The sequence below is a fragment of the Schistocerca nitens genome, chromosome 1 (genome assembly GCF_023898315.1).
Source record: "Schistocerca nitens isolate TAMUIC-IGC-003100 chromosome 1, iqSchNite1.1, whole genome shotgun sequence".
Lineage (NCBI taxonomy): Eukaryota > Metazoa > Arthropoda > Insecta > Orthoptera > Acrididae > Schistocerca > Schistocerca nitens.
The window spans coordinates 1,114,553,878-1,114,570,036 of NC_064614.1; the positions used below are offsets into that span (position 1 = coordinate 1,114,553,878).

Sequence of the window (16,159 nt, forward strand, 5' to 3'; positions counted from 1 at the left end):
AGCAGCATTGGTATGCGGCAGGTACTGACTTGTTCCGTAGCCTCTTCTCTACAGCTCCGTTTGGCAGTAAGCCTTTAACGGCGAATACAGACTACTATGACGTAACGTGGAAACACGTGGGCATACGTCATTACGCGCGTGATATAAAAATCCAACACAGAGTTCTCTGCGCTTATGTTTATAATGAACTGACGTGACGTGGGAATGCGTTAGAAGGTTAGATGATGCAATCTGACGCTACACGCCTTATGACGCGTGGGAAGAATATCTAAAGTTGTAGATTTTCGTCAGTCGTGGGAAGGCGTCAGAAGTGTGGTTTCTCCTCTACCGTTTGCAGTTATTATTTGAAGATGGAGGAGATGTTGATTGAATACGTTCGGTCAGATCCGGTGCCGTATGACCCTACAAACCGGGAATATCGTAACCAGCATTCAAGGAAAGAGACTTGGGACGAAATAGGAGAAAAACTCGGCATTACAGGTTAGTGAAAACAGTTACTTTTTCCATTTTTTATTAGTTTTTCTTTTTTACAATTTATAATAGTTCAATAGGCGTTATATTTTATATTGATAGGAAAAAAGTATCAATCCATAACAAGTAAAACCAGATTTGAATATAACAGATAGCTATTATATAAATTGTAATTAAAAATAACACCCAATTGAACTGAAAACGGTCGGTTATAACGAATGCGCGTATTAGGTAAATAATACTGGACGTGTCATGGAGCAACTCTACCCTTTCTAATGGAGTGCCATTGCCAAGGACAACTTGCTGAACCATAATCAGAAACGAAGTACTTTTTGAACTTATCTCTGGTGATGGCCGCTTCTCTCACGAAATTTCTACGAATGGGTTCGAGGTTGGCTACACCATGAATGTGTTCACTTTCCATTCTGATTTGTTCCTCGAAAGGGGAAATATTTGTTGATGTATTCCGAAGCATGTTGTGTAGACAGGTGGAAGCTAGAACTATTAGATCGGCAGTTTCTGGTTTGGTTTCAATAGGCTTCAGAAATATTCTCCAGCGCCCGGCTAGAATTCCGAACGCATTTTCTACAGTCCGTCGAGCTCTTGCATGACGGTAGTTGTATACCTTCTCTTCGTCACTTGTAATGGCTGCTTTGCTGTATGGACGCATCAAATAGGTTTTAAGAGGGAAGGTTTCATCTGCAATAATTACATAAGGAATCTCCATTGCTGGTAGTAGCTCTTTGTCTTTTGGAACGGCGTATTTGTTGCTTTCAAATCTTTTCCCCATCTCAGATCGCTCAAAAGTTCCTCCATCGCTACTTTTGCCGTAAGCTCCAACGTCAACAAGCGTGAATTTGTAATTTGCATCTACCACAGCCAATAAAACAATGGAATATATTCCTTTGTAGTTATAGTACAATGAGCCAGCACCAGCTGGACATCGGATTTGAACGTGCTTGCCGTCCAAAGCTCCTATGCAGTGTGGATAATTCCACTTCTTATCATAATCCTTGGCTATCTGTTCCCATTCAGCCGGCCGAAGTGGCCGTGCGGTTACAGGCGCTGCAGTCTGGAACCGCAAGACCGCTACAGTCGCAGGTTCGAATCCTGCCTCGGGCATGGATGTTTGTGATGTCCTTAGGTTAGTTAGGTTTAACTAGTTCTAAGTTCTAGGGGACTAATGACCTCAGCAGTTGAGTCCCATAGTGCTCAGAGCCATTTGTTCCCATTCATCTTTGTTTGGTTCTGGCATGTAAATCGGTCGTAGAGTTTTCCAAACTACCTCACAACACTCTTTAACTATTTCTCCAATAGTTGAAAATCCAATCCGAAAAGAGAAACCCAATGTTCTGTAAGAATTGCCAGTTGCCAAGTACCTGTGAACAGTGAAAAAAAGGCCAGTTATTGAATTATTAATCTTCACGTTGTCCTTTGGCAACTGAGCGACCTTTGTCTTTGAGCGCCAAAGGAGAATAAATGAATAACTAATAGACAACTATGGTGCGTTTAAAATTCCTTGCGACTTTTGACAGTTCGGTACGGAGCGAGTGGAGGGGAGTGTTGTTGCCAACGCGTGCCAGCAAGCGGCGATAATGTCACGCCTAAAAGGAGCCGGCCGCCAGGTAAACATCCTTTAGCGGTAGAGAAACGACAATAATGAACAGAGACCTTTGACGGCAAAGAAACAATTGTGGTAGTGTTTACCTACGGCCTGGCGACAGGAATGCCTTACAGGCCGACACCGGTGGCGGCTCAGGGGGAAAGCCTGGCTCGCCATTGGTGTTGCCTGGGTAACGAAGTCACGTCACCTCCGGCAAGCCTAACGTCAAAATTCGCAATTAATTTTAAACGTACTATAAAGACTAGCCTAGAATTCTAAACTAATTTCTCTGTTATAGGTAATGAATGTAAAGACAACTGGAATAAACTGCGGAATGCGTACATTCAGGCTAAACACCGTAGAGCCACAAAATCAGGTCAGGAAGCAAAGAGTTTGAGCAAATGGAAATTTGAAGATGAAATGGCTATTTTGAATCCAACTCTCGTAACAAGGAAAACTCGAGGAAATGCGGAAGACAGCCCCAATAATGAAGATTATGATGGAACGCGAGAAGAAACTGGCTTATGTCCGATTGATGAAACAGACTCACAAGTGGCCTCGTCAGAAAGTTCCCAATCCAATCCACCAAGAAACGATCTACTGAAAAGTGCAGCCCCTACAATGGCGGAGGCCATCGACAATCCCACTGCTAATGTATCAGATTCTGCAACAACTTTTACTCAACCTTCAGCGAAGCCCGTAAGGCCTTATGTTGAAAAAAAAAAAAAAAAAAAAAAAACGTATCTATATCTACATCTACATCCATACTCCGCAAGCCACCTGACGGTGTGTGGCGGAGGGTACCTTGAGTACCTCTATCGGTTCTCCCTTCTATTCCAGTCTCTTATTGTTCGTGGAAAGAAGGATTGTCGGTATGCTTCTGTGTGGGCTCTAATCTCTCTGATTTTATCCTCATGGTCTCTTCGCGAGATATATGTAGGAGGGAGCAATATACTGCTTGACTCTTCGGTGAAGGTATGTTCTCGAAACTTTAACAAAAGCCCGTACCGAGCTACTGAGCGTCTCTCCTGCAGAGTCTTCCGCTGGGGTTTATCTATCATCTCCGTAACGCTTTAGCGATTACTAAATGTTCCTGTAACGAAGCGCGCTGCTCTCCGTTGGATCTTCTCTATCTCTTCTATCAACCCTATCTGGTACGGATCCCACACTGCTGAGCAGTATTCAAGCAGCGGGTGAACAAGCGTACTGTAACCTACTTCCTTTGTTTTCGGATTGCATTTCCTTAGGATTCTTCCAATGAATTTCAGTCTGGCATCTGCTTTACCAACGATCAACTTTATATGATCATTCCATTTTAAATCACTCCTAATGCGTATTCCCAGATAATTTATGAATTAACTGCTTCCAGTTGCTGACCAGCTATTTTGAAGCTAAATAATAAGGGATCTATCTTTCTATGTATTCGCAGCACATTACACTTGTCTACATTGGGATTCAATTGCCATTCCCTGCACCATGCGTCAATTCGCTGCAGATCCTCCTGCATTTCAGTACAATTTTCCATTGTTACCACCTCTCGATACACCACAGCATCATATGAAAAAAGCCTCAGTGAACTTCCGATGTCATCCACAAGATCATTTATGTATATTGTGAATAGCAACGGTCCTATGACACTCCCCTGCGGCACACCTGAAATCGCTCTTACTTCGGAAGACTTCTCTCCGTTGAGAATGACATGCTGCATTCTGTTATCTAGGAACTCTTCAATCCAATCAAACAATTGGTCTGATAGTCCATATGCTCTTACTTTGTTCATTAAACGACTGTGGGGAACTGTATCGAACGCCTTGCGGAAGTAAAGAAACACGGCATCTACCTGTGAACCCGTGTCTATGGCCCTTTGAGTCTCGTGGACGAATAGCGCGAGCTGGGTTTCTTTCACACGACCGTCTTTTTTCGAAACCCATGCTGATTCCTACAGAGTAGATTTCTAGTTTCCAGAAAAGTCATTATACTCGAACATCCGTCATCCGTACAACAAATGGTTAAAATAATGAAAGACAACCAAAGTTTGCGCTCCCAAGTACGTCTTCAAAGTGCACACGCTACATCAAGTGACAACGTGGACGATGAATGCGAACTTTTTTTCCTCAGCATGGCGAAAACTGTGAAAAAATTGCGTCCTGATGAGCAAATTAGTGTGAAGATGGAAGTGAGCAACATTGTTTTGGGGGCAGCGTTGCAAGCAGCACGTGGGAGCTCATTTCAGGTGAACCCTGGTTACCACAATACTCTTAATACAAATCCATCATCATTCTATCAATCCTCCTCAACACCATCTCCTCAACGATCTGAACACAGCTTGGACTGCTCAACGGACTCAACGTTGTCCTACACTTGGCAAGAGAAACAGCAAGAAAACTTTTCTAATTTGTAATTATCTTTCTGATGTAAAATAAAACGCACTTTGTGAAAAGAAAATCAATAAAAATTCCAAAATGTCTCTGTGATAATTTTTTCCCCTCCCAGATATATAATACAATAAAGTATTAGCACTTACCTCAAGCAAACTGCAAGTCGTATCTCCGCCGGAATGCTTTCCCTGAGTTGAGTGGAGCGTTTTTCTATTATCGGATCAACCAAGCTCAGGAGATGGTAGAATTCAGTTTTTGTCATTCTGTAATACCACTTAAACCGCTCTTCGCCTTCGATTAGTTGAGGCATTAAATTTTGGAACTCCCCGAATTCGTCTCGCCCCATATTGATAGGATACACCCATTCTCTAGACGAGCAAATGGATGCAATACACAGAGCAGCCATTTCTTCTTCTTCTTCCAGCATGTCAAAAACACACAGTACATTCATGGTTGCAGGTTCAAAACAAACTGTCGGAAAATACAATGCAGACGAAGTAGTTGTTTCATGCTGCTATACGTCTGGCCAATGTGAACACAGCTTCATGTCTGGCGTGGTCCCACGCTGCCTGACGTGACGTGGGAACACGTCACGTCAAAGTAGTCTGTGTTCACCTTAAGTTTAAAGATGTTGAGGCGGGAACATCTGACCTGCGTGACAAACAAAGAGTTGGACGTCCTGTGACAGCAACCACCGAGTTTCACAAGCAAAATGTTGGCAGACTGATTCAGGACGTTAGTCGTATTACTTAGAGAGAAATTGCAAGCACAATCGGCATTTCACGAGAATGTGTGGGTTGCATTATTGCTTTGCTTGGCTATCGGAAGGTCTGTGCACGATGGGTACCCCGGAACTTCAGAGACTGAATCTCACCACCGTACAGCATCCTCCATACAGTCCAGATTTAGCACTGTCTGACTTTCATCTTTTCCCGATAAAGAAAGACGATCTGCGGGGACATCATTATGCTTCTGATGAAGACGTTGAGGGAACTGTGAGACTGTGCTTGTGGAAACAATGTGTCGCCTTCTTCCGTGATGGCTTCAGAAAACGTGTTCATCGTTGGCAGAAATGTATCCAATTGGCTGGTGATTCGGCGGAAAAGAGAATATTGGTAATTAAAGATCACATTCTAAGGATTATTTCTGCGTTTGATGTACTAAAATATTCCCATCCAAGCCCAATAAACGAAGGTGGAGGCAATATTTTTCATTCAACCCTCGTAGGTCAGCTGAAGTACGGGATACAAGTGTTATGTACGTCGCTATTTTTTCCTTCAATAGTGTTAGTACCGACTGAAAGTGCAAGCGAAGACACGAAAAGCGCAACTGTAAAATTTGTTTCCCGTACTGTAGATAAGATAGATAAATCCATACCTACAAACGAAAATCAAAAAGTAAAAACTGTCCAGAATGAAAAACAATTCATCAAAATATCTCAAACCTTCTAAGAATGAAAATAAGTACCGAATGAATTGGAACGAGCAAATGATTAAAATGAATATAAGCGACAAAAATCGTGCACAATGTCTAGCCTTATCTTTTGGTTCAAATGGCTCTGAGCACTATGGGACTTAACATCTATGGTCATCAGTCCCCTAGAACTTAGAACTACTTAAACCTAACTAACCTAAGGACAGCACACAACACCCAGCCATCACGAGGCAGAGAAAATCCCTGACCCCGCCGGGAATCGAACCCGGGAACCCGGGCGTGGGAAGCGAGAACGCTACCGCACGACCACGAGATGCGGGCCCTTATCTTTTAAAAACGCATTCATTTATTTCATTTTACAACGATGACGCCTCGCTACAGAAGATAACTGATTTATTATGTATGGCTCGAAAATAAAGATATCAATATCTATGCGTAAACTATGACGTCATTGGTCAATGCCGACGGGTTGCATCCCGTTCTTAAGTTGACCCAAAATCTCCATACTCGTTAAACATGCAAGCCTCTGAGAATTTGTGTTATGCGTCCGCAGAAAGGTGCTACCGATTTGACGCCTGTGGCTTATGTACCACAGACTGGCGGAACTTAGATGCTTTTTGGTGGCTTACCTTCTGTCTGCTATCTTTGCTCCATGTTCTTCCTGCGTTCAAGGTCTTCTTAAGATTTTGCTCGCTCGGGATGGACGCATTCATGCCGCTCGGCAGCCGTCTCGTCTCAGACTGTTGCTAAGTAACGGCGCGGGCCTCTGCAGAGATCCCTTTATTGTTGAGAACTGCGTCACTCACGTTTACTCTAAAAGAGTATAAGGAAAATAATAACTGCGCTATTAAGGAAGTCATACAACGATAATAGCTGGGGTAACTGGGGCGAAGCTCCTAAAGATAAGGTGCTCTGGAAAGGAAACTTTAAAATGGTAAGGTAAAGTGGAAAAAATATAATAAAATTGGGGAGTCTTAGAAAAGTCTTTCGCTATGTTAAAATTATGAACCATTCTGACGTACAAATGTGCGAAATATCTACGCCCTTTATCCAGATCAAGGACCAGTTCTCGTTAGATATGAACATCATTTAATGGAATGACTAGATCAAAAGAGAATGGCTATGAGTTAGTGTTCCGGCTAAGGCATTGATGTAGCGTCCGTGAGGAGTGGCGCATACAATGGCCTTACAAAAGTCGAGTAATAATTTGAATTTACTCTTTCAAGCTGGTGTGGAGGTTAAGAGACTAACCCAGAAAGGACTCTGTACTTCGAAAAAGTTGATATCATCTACACGTTGTTCGGTCACAGAATGTTACGGTGGTGGCGTTTAAAAACTTATTCGTGGGCACTTTTCAAGGCTCAGAAAACCATAATTCGTAGAAGTAAGAAATATGACGAACGAAGTATAGCAATATGTCTTAAAACCATAACCTTCCTCTTTTCAGCCTCAGTATAAACCGCGCAAAATGATTAATACAATCCCCTGAGGCTTGTGAGTGCAAAGGTCGCAGAGCATATGACTTGTCAGAAACAAAGGTGAAATACCAGAGGGTTCAATGAACCGTTGACGATGAGGTCATTAGAGGCGGTGAACAAACTTGGGTGAAGGAATGATGACTAGAGGAATCGGCGGTATCCTTTTCGAGGTAACTATCCCGACATTTTCCTCAGCCGATCTCGGGAAGGAAGAGGAAGGGGGGCGGAGGTGCATAACGGAAAATGTCAATCTGGATGGGCGGACGAGGATATGAAACCGCTGTCTTCCCGAAAGCAAGTCCTATGTCTTACTGCTGCGACATATCAATCGATTGCTCTCAAAAACAGCGGTCATCGTCAAAGCATCATATGACAAACTAGTTGGCGAAACTTTATAAACATCTACAAACGATGGGTCATTACTGCAAATGGCCTAACAAAAAAAATTAAAGCAGCACAGAATCACTTTGAGGAGCTTGGCGAGGAGAGGGGCTGACAGAACCCCTAACTTAAAGTAACATTTTTAATGTAATGACTGACGACATTTATTGGCATTTAAATATTTGGATTTAAGGAATTACATACGTTGAAGACCGACACGTATGGATACAACGCTTTTTCGTATCTATCGCTCGTGATGTAGGCATTAAAGATAAGGCACTGAAATTCTTCAGTGACATTTTCTCATGGTATTACTTTTCTGTTTCCAATACAGCTAATGTAGACGTGACCTGAACAGATGTCGAGTTACCCTGACGTATTCACCGCCGACCTGATGTATGAAACAAAAGCTAAGCCTGTTGCAAAAACTGAGCGGTCTTTTTCCAAGCTAAAAATATTTTTTTTAAATATTTACGTTTTACAGTGAGTTAGGCATGATTTTTCGGTTTGGCAGTGCTATCCGTAGGAGACGGTTTCCGCTAAAGGTCACACGCTTGTTTGAGTCGTGAGAGAGTGAAATATATACAGTGAAAAATATTGAGGCAGAACTCGAAGCAGGAAGCAGTATATCTCTCAAGGACGTGTTCAAAAAACTGCAAGACCCATTTCCACTGCAGAAACCACGAATGTTCAGCCTCCTACATAACAGTCCCGTAGAAATCATGCAGATAGAATTAGATTCGCACAGAGACGTAGAACAGGGTTGCCTTAAATCCATATTAGAAACTGAATATAGCACAGTGTCGATGAAATAAGTTATAGAGATACGTGGGGAAAGTTTTAATGTGAAATGCTTTAGAATATATTACAGTTTATCTTTTATTAAGCCGATTCTACTTTTATGATGACTACAAACTCAAGATAGCCCAACATTTTGTCACTGGAGAGTAATGTATAGACTTCAGATAACATTTATCGTATTACATTTGATGTCACGAATGCTCCCCCCCCCCCCCCCCCCACGAGCAATCAAAAGATAGCAACAGTTAAGAAAAATGTATCTAAAATTACTGTGACTTCGGGGAAAGGAAACCCTCCCTATTATTTCACCAATTAGCCTATTTGTTACATTTCTTATTTTAAAAAAATAAAAAGAACCTTACTTGCAGCGTTTACAGCCCGCTTCATGATTACTTCGACCTCGTTTCATGTTAAATACCTCACACTCGATAACATTGATCACTTGTCAGAACATCGGGCTGATCTTAATGGATTCCAGCTGATTTTTCTTGTTAAAACAAGATTCTTTCCAGTATTCCAGTTGAAAAGGAAGCGGTAACACCGGAAGTGCACAGAAAGTGGCGATAATTCGATAGTTTACTTACTTCATCGATGAGGTAAAATGCAGTCGATAATGTCTGATTTCAAAAAAACATATTCGTACCATCAGTTGTACAATTGTATGTTTATATGAATAAATTAATAAGTTATCTAACAGCCGTAGACAATCACCGACGAAAACATGTTTCAGTCTCGACCATTCATATTAATCAGTTTGAAGAGATTGGGCTTTGATATATATGTAGATGGATTATTTTTTAAAAATCCAGAACTTTTACTCAGTCGGACGGGACATTACAACAATCAAATACGGGAAAATCCCGGTTTTCCGGGACGTATGGTAACCCTCGATGTAACTGATGAAGTTAATGCATTTCTGAAAATAATTGACTCTGGCAATATTATGAAATCGTGAACTGTACAAATACGTATATATTCGTACAACATTAGAAACTTTTGTTGGTAACTGTCAAAATTCTTACATCCTGAGTGAATTCGCCACGATAGATGAAATGCTGCACCCTTTCATGCGCCGGTTTGGATGGATTCAGTACATGTCCAGTAAACCAACTAAATATGGGAATGGAATGTTTGCACTATGTGATGAAAAAACGTATTACTGCAGTAATCTGACAGTTTGCGGCATGCAATATTCAGTGTCTAATGCTTCCGAGGACATTGTTGTGGTGACTTTAGAAAATTCTAATAGGTTCTAACGACCAGCAATTGTAGCACAAAAGAAACTGTAAGACCTGTGTTTTAATTTCAGAAGGATAATATCTTACTTCCTTGTAAAAACTGTGCTTCCATACTTTTGTCTGTTATGCATGACGAGGCAATAGTTGATGAAACACACAAACCTGAAATAATGATAGACTTCAGCCTGGAGTTGACGTTATGGATGAAATCTGTGCCTGTTACTCCGTTTCAAGAATTACATCAAGGTTTCACTTTTTTTGAACACTGTTGGAACTGATTCAAAAATATTGTTTTCCTTTAGAAACCCAGAGATAACTTCACGAAGACGTATTTATCTCTACGGGCTAAAAGAAGCTCTTATGAAGGACCAACTCGTATCAAGAGCTCAGCTCCAATCGTTGCCAGCCTATCTTACCGTATTTCTTATACACTTTTGTACTGAAGCACCGACTTCTAAAGATCAGAACCTTGAACTTCTGGCGAAGAAATGCGGCCGTGTGTCTTTCGTGGACGTCAAAAAAATGCATTCACTTCAATTAAACGTAATAGATGAAGTAACTTCGCTTCTAACCAGCACACTAAGAAACAAACTTTCTGTGAAAGATGTTTGGAAAGTGAACGTATGTCAGAATAACTGGCTAAACTTTTTTTACCTATAGAAATAAAATACCTAAGTTTTGTTATAATAGCTGATGTTAGTGAATGTGAACTGTTTTCTTCAGTATATTTAATAGTTTATTGAACACAGGGTTGCTCGTCATTAAAAATGTAACACTGTATATTTTACAACACGCTTGCTCATGTGACAACATAAGGCGTGTCTGACGGAAGATTAAGAAACGCTTATACATAAACATGGGCCAAAAAGTAGGCTAAACGCTACTTATTGGCATCCAATAAAAAGCAAATATTGGTACGCCATTAACAGTGACTGTATGGGATAACAGTCTACAGTCAACAATAATGAATTAAGAGCGGCAATAAGATCGAATGTTTCCGCTCAGAAGTAACTGTACAGCGTCGACTGTTACATTCGGTCGCTCCCACACAAGAGGCGCCCGTTGTAGGTAACGAGAAGGAAAAATAGTTTTATTTTATGGCCGAGTTCGGCTAATGACAGGTTTTTAACGTTCAATAGGTACTAAAAGCACACTGTAGCAACTAATAAGAGAAAATGATAAGTAAACGACAATTACCTCAAAATTTGTGAATCATATGTGTGGGAAAATGATTGCCCTTACTGACACGAAGACTTTCGGGCACCCCTGCTCCCACAGACTGATTTCATTCGAAAGATATGAATTAATGATATTCCTGGAGATAGGAAAAACTACAACCGACAGAATCGACTGTTTTCACTGGGTTGCTCCCACAGACAAGTTTCACTCAAAACAACGAATGAGTAACTGAAACGATACGCAAAACTACAATCAGTGATCGACTGTTTTCCAACAACTGGCTGAATCGATTCGGTTGGCCCCGCTCCTTACTAAAACGTTATGTTGACATTCTCTGTCTCCTGCATCAACGTATGGAGACATTAATGCAAGAGTCTTGGAGAAAGGGACTGCGTAGTTGGGGGAAGTGTTTCCCTGTCAAGCTCCTAACGCGCATTCCCTGCCAGCATTGGAATGTTTGAACGGCCGTTAGCAGGAAAGATAACGTAGACCGTCAGCATAGCGGGACCGGTGCGTTTCACCCTCAATATCCGTTCTACACTCCAAGCCTTTCGTCGCAACTGACAGTGCGTAATACTCTGTCAAACAGCAGCAACAGATCTGAGGATTTCCAGACCAGTTGTGCGGTGCATTTTTATTAAACAGAGACTTGCATTTGTAACCATATAAAATGTAAACTTCGTGGGTAACATCCGCAATGGGCTCGCTTGGAATTGCTTCATCGAACAAAAAAATGGTTCAAATGGCTCTGAGCACTATGGGACTCAACTGCTGAGGTCGTAAGTCCCCTAGAACTTAGAACTACTTAAACCTAACTAACCTAAGGACATCACACACATCCATGCCCGAGGCAGGATTCGAACCTGCGACCGTAGCGGTCACGCGGTTCCAGACTGAAGCGCTTAGAACCGCACGGCCACACCGGCCGGCCCCAGACTGTAGCGCCTAGAACCGCTCGGCCACCCCGGCCGGCTTCATCGAACATTCTGAAATGAAAAAGCTCTACAGCGCTACACTGCATTCACAACCTAATGATTGGAGTTAACTTGATCGTTATTGCTTTTCGGCCTCTAGAACCATTTTCCGCGTACACATTAAACAGAAAATATACACTGAGATTAAAAAGGTTTATTAAGGAACTTAAAACGTCACGTAATAGCAATGAGCATTTAAGTCCAAGCTTTGTGATAGCAAGAGAATAGTTATTACAAATATATAAATCATAAACAATAATAGTTTTTGATTAAGTTAGCTGCACTAAATGTACTCGTTGTACGATAAATAACAGCTAAAACAGACATGAGCTACAGTGTCCTGCAGTAGAAACAACTTTCTAGTAAGCTCGGGTCGCCAAATGAGACATTTGCGAGGTAATCGCTAATGTGTGGTAGTACTTTTTTGGAGCTATATGAAGCTATGTCGTCTCATTTGCTGTCTTCGTTTTTCGACCCTCTGAGGACCACGCGTCAATTTAAATTCTTCTTATCCTCTGTGTAGTGGACTGTTAAGGCAGCCAGTCCACAGAGACGGATAGCCGAAAAGGCACGCGTACACACACGCCGACTGGCGCGAAGTCTGGAACAGGATTCGTAATGAATGTGATAAAGAAAAGAACGTAGCTACTAGAACACTTAACTTCTATATTGTCCTTTGGTATACAGCATTCTGGATGATACAAGTGAGACTATCTTGAGATACATGCAATGGTACAAATGGCGCCTTGCTAGGTCGTAGCCATTAACTTAGCTGAAGTCTATTCTAACGGTCTCTCGGCAAATGAGAGAAAGGCTTCGTACGTGTAGTCGCTAGCAATGTCGTCCGTACAACTGGGGCGAGTGCTAGTACGTCTCTCGAGACCTGCCTTGTGGTGGCGCTCGGTCTGCGATCCTGACAGTGGCGACACGCGAGTCCGACATGTACTAATGGACCGCGGCCGATTTAAACTACCACCTAGCAAGTGTGGCGTCTGGCGGTGACACCACACTCTGGTTTTCCTTTTCCCCAATATCCATCAATTCACTGCTTTTCTTTTCTCCCACCTCGGCCCACTTTGAAGCTATTTTTATTTCGTTCCTGTCTTGCAAACCATCCATCTGTTTTATTCAAAAGCTTTCCTTGTTTTCTTTTGTTTCTTGTAATTTTGTGACACCATCGCACAAGCATTTAACAGTGCCGTAATCGGTTTCAATCAGTCAGAGGTTATTTTCAGACTAGACACGTGCAGCAAGCAGTTTCCTTTTTTTTTTTTCTTCAATTTGGTGTGAAGGTGCCTTTGTTTTTTCGCATTCCGGGCTAGATTTAGCGACGACTCAATGCTTTCATAAATAGTGGAATTGTAGAGTTAACTCTCTTTGAACAGGCAGAAAACAGCGAGTGAGCTCCAGAAAATTTTTGGTACTAATTAATGTCCATGGTTCTTGTTAAATGGATGCGGTTTTAAAATGAGTAATTTGTATAAAACGGTGTCAGACTGGATACTTCTGGTGATGTTTATAAATTTTGACATGAAACGCCTAATGCATAATATACATTAAGATATGTCCATCCATAAAATAATCAGGAAAACGGTTTCAAATACATTATAACCGATTCCTTGAATAACTTTAAGGATATGCAGTCCTGTGTTGAGGCCTTCGTGAATTTGTTTTTATTTCGGTATTTCTGAATGAAAATGCTTCCCTTACAAAACCACGTACAGTTATGGAACGGTCAACGCTAATCGTTTTGATCTCCAGTAAGATAACAGACGATTTGCGTCGTTAAATCATAAATACCATTGGTAATCATGGAAGTCATTTCTGGAGAAGTGGTTGTCGCATCGAACTTGTGACTCGCTGGAGATAATCCTTCAGCTAACTAGCAAACGTACTTTACCTTTCTGTAATCTATTGAAATAAATCGCCTCGAACGCAACAAGTTAAAAAAATAAATTAATTAAAACGATTGAAACACCTTGGATGGAGTGATGCCACCCAAATCTCGCATCTCCCCATCTAAACGCCTTTATGAGGCTTGTGTTAATGTTAGAGGGTTGTGAACGACTGTATAACTTCCTGGCAGTTGAATGAAACCGCTTTTTCTGTTTCCTTCAGAGAATCCTCCATTTCATTGCATATTCGGATTCGAAGCCAAACAAATGTTCTGTTTACTCGAACCATTGTTTACCATTCGTGGCAGACGACGCAGTAATCGACAAATACCAAGTGTGTCTAGAATGAGATTTTAACTCTGCAGCGGAGTGTGCGCTGATATGAAACTTCCTGGCAGATTAAAAAAAAAATTGTTCTGTTTACTCGAACCATTGTTTACCATTCGTGGCAGACGACGCAGTAATCGACAAATACCAAGTGTGTCTAGAATGAGATTTTAACTCTGCAACGGAGTGTGCGCTGATATGAAACTTCCTGGCAGATTAAAACTGTGTGCCGGACCGAGTGTCGAACTCGGGACCTTTGCCTTTCGCGAGCAAGTGCTCTACTATCTGAGTTACCGAAGTACGACTCACGCCCCGTCCTCACAGCTTTACTTCTGCCAGTACCTCGTATCCTACCTTCCAAACTTTACAGAAGCTCTCCTGCGAACCTTGCAGAACTAGTACTCCTGAAAGAAAGGATATTGCGGAGACATGGCTTAGCCACATCCTGGGGGATGTTACCAGAATGAGATTTTCACTCTGCAGCGGAGTGTGCGCTGATATGAAACTTCCTGGCAGATTAAAACTGTGTGCCGGACCGAGACTCGAACTCGGGACCTTTGCGTTTCGCGGGCAAGTGCTCTACCATCTGAGCCACCCAAGTACGACTCACGCACTCCGTTGCAGAGTGAAAATCTCATTCTGGAAACATCCCCCAGGCTGTGGCTAAGCCATGTCTCTGCAATATCCTTTCTTTCAAGAGTGCTAGTTCTGCAAGGTTCGCAGGAGAGCTTCTGTAAAGATTGGGAGGTAGGAGACGAGGTACTGGCAGAAGTAAAGCTTTGATTACGGGGCGTGAGTCGTACTTGGGTAACTCAAACGGCAGGGTCACAATGAAATTTTCATACCGGTGTTGACACAAATTTGCCGGCACGGTAGCTCAGCGTGTTCGGTCAGAGGGCTGCGTGCTCTCTGTAATAAATAAAACTGAGTCAAGGAATCATCGATCAACTTGAACGGATGTCTTGTGACGTCCGCCCAGACCAAACGCAACGAACTATACCGAAAAAAAAAAAAAAAGATAGTAGAGCACTTGCCCGCGAAAGGCAAAGGTCCCGAGTTCGAGTCTCGGTCCGACACACAGTTTTAATCTGCGAGGAAGTTTCACCAAGCGTGTCTGTTTTTGCAATTAAGAAGCGATGCATTTCATTTACGATGTATATGTAAACCTTTGTGTTCTAATGATTGATATTTATGTCCAAAATTTACTTTAGTGTTTCACATTTGATTGTACAATACAATACGTTAGCCATTTCAGTGTCTGAATAGAAATTACGTTAAGCGTGATCTATGACAACGACGCGGTGAAATTAGTTTCCTTTTCCCATCGGGATGCGTGATATCGGTGAGTTCCTTGACTCTCACTATTGGGGTAGTACTTGATTTTGGTGAGTATAGCAGCTGCACCTGTGATTATCATTTCATAGATATTTTACCTTGTTACAATAGCTGCGATTCGTGGTCCACCTGTAGCCACGTAGCGGCCAGCGGAGAGACGCAGCGGATGAATGAAAACACACACCGAAATCAGTCACCCTCATGGCGGGGTTCCATGGCAGCCACCAAAATCAGACATGCTGATTGTTTGAGGACTCATCACAATCCACCCAATAATGAACAGAAAACTGCGTTACCATATTAATGTCAGTGTCTAGCCATATTATTTGTACTTTACAATCACATTTCCGACACTCAAGTATCATGTCAACATCAGTGTCAACCATGAGAACACAAAGACTTATATTTACGTATCAAACGTGTCGGTTCTCAACTGCAAAAACGGGCACACTTGATATTTGTCGACTTGAGCGCCATAAACCACGAATAGGAAACAATGGTTTGCGTAAACGCTACGTATTTTTTAGCATAAAATCCGAATATGAAAAAAAAAAATCCCGTTTGAAAATTCAAAGTTGACACCACACACGCGTGATGGGTTCTTAAGAAGTGGCCAGCTGTAGCACAGGTGGATGTCCCTTTATTAACTTTACATCTAGAACATC

At 41.9% G+C, this 16,159-nt stretch overlaps 1 protein-coding gene across 1 annotated transcript; it reads right to left on the reverse strand.

The window, feature by feature from the left end:
* Positions 1-721: 721 nt before the first annotated feature.
* Positions 722-1,261, reverse strand: LOC126231261 (uncharacterized). The gene has a single exon (XM_049942411.1). It carries the CDS (start codon positions 1,259-1,261, stop codon positions 722-724), a length of 540 nt encoding a protein of 179 aa, XP_049798368.1.
* Between the last annotated feature and the right edge of the window lie 14,898 nt (positions 1,262-16,159).

What these genes read in the sequence shown, in the direction of transcription:
- LOC126231261 (XM_049942411.1), bottom strand. Translation starts at nt 1,261, where the DNA reads ATGGGGAAAAGATTTGAAAGCAACAAATACGCCGTTCCAAAAGACAAA.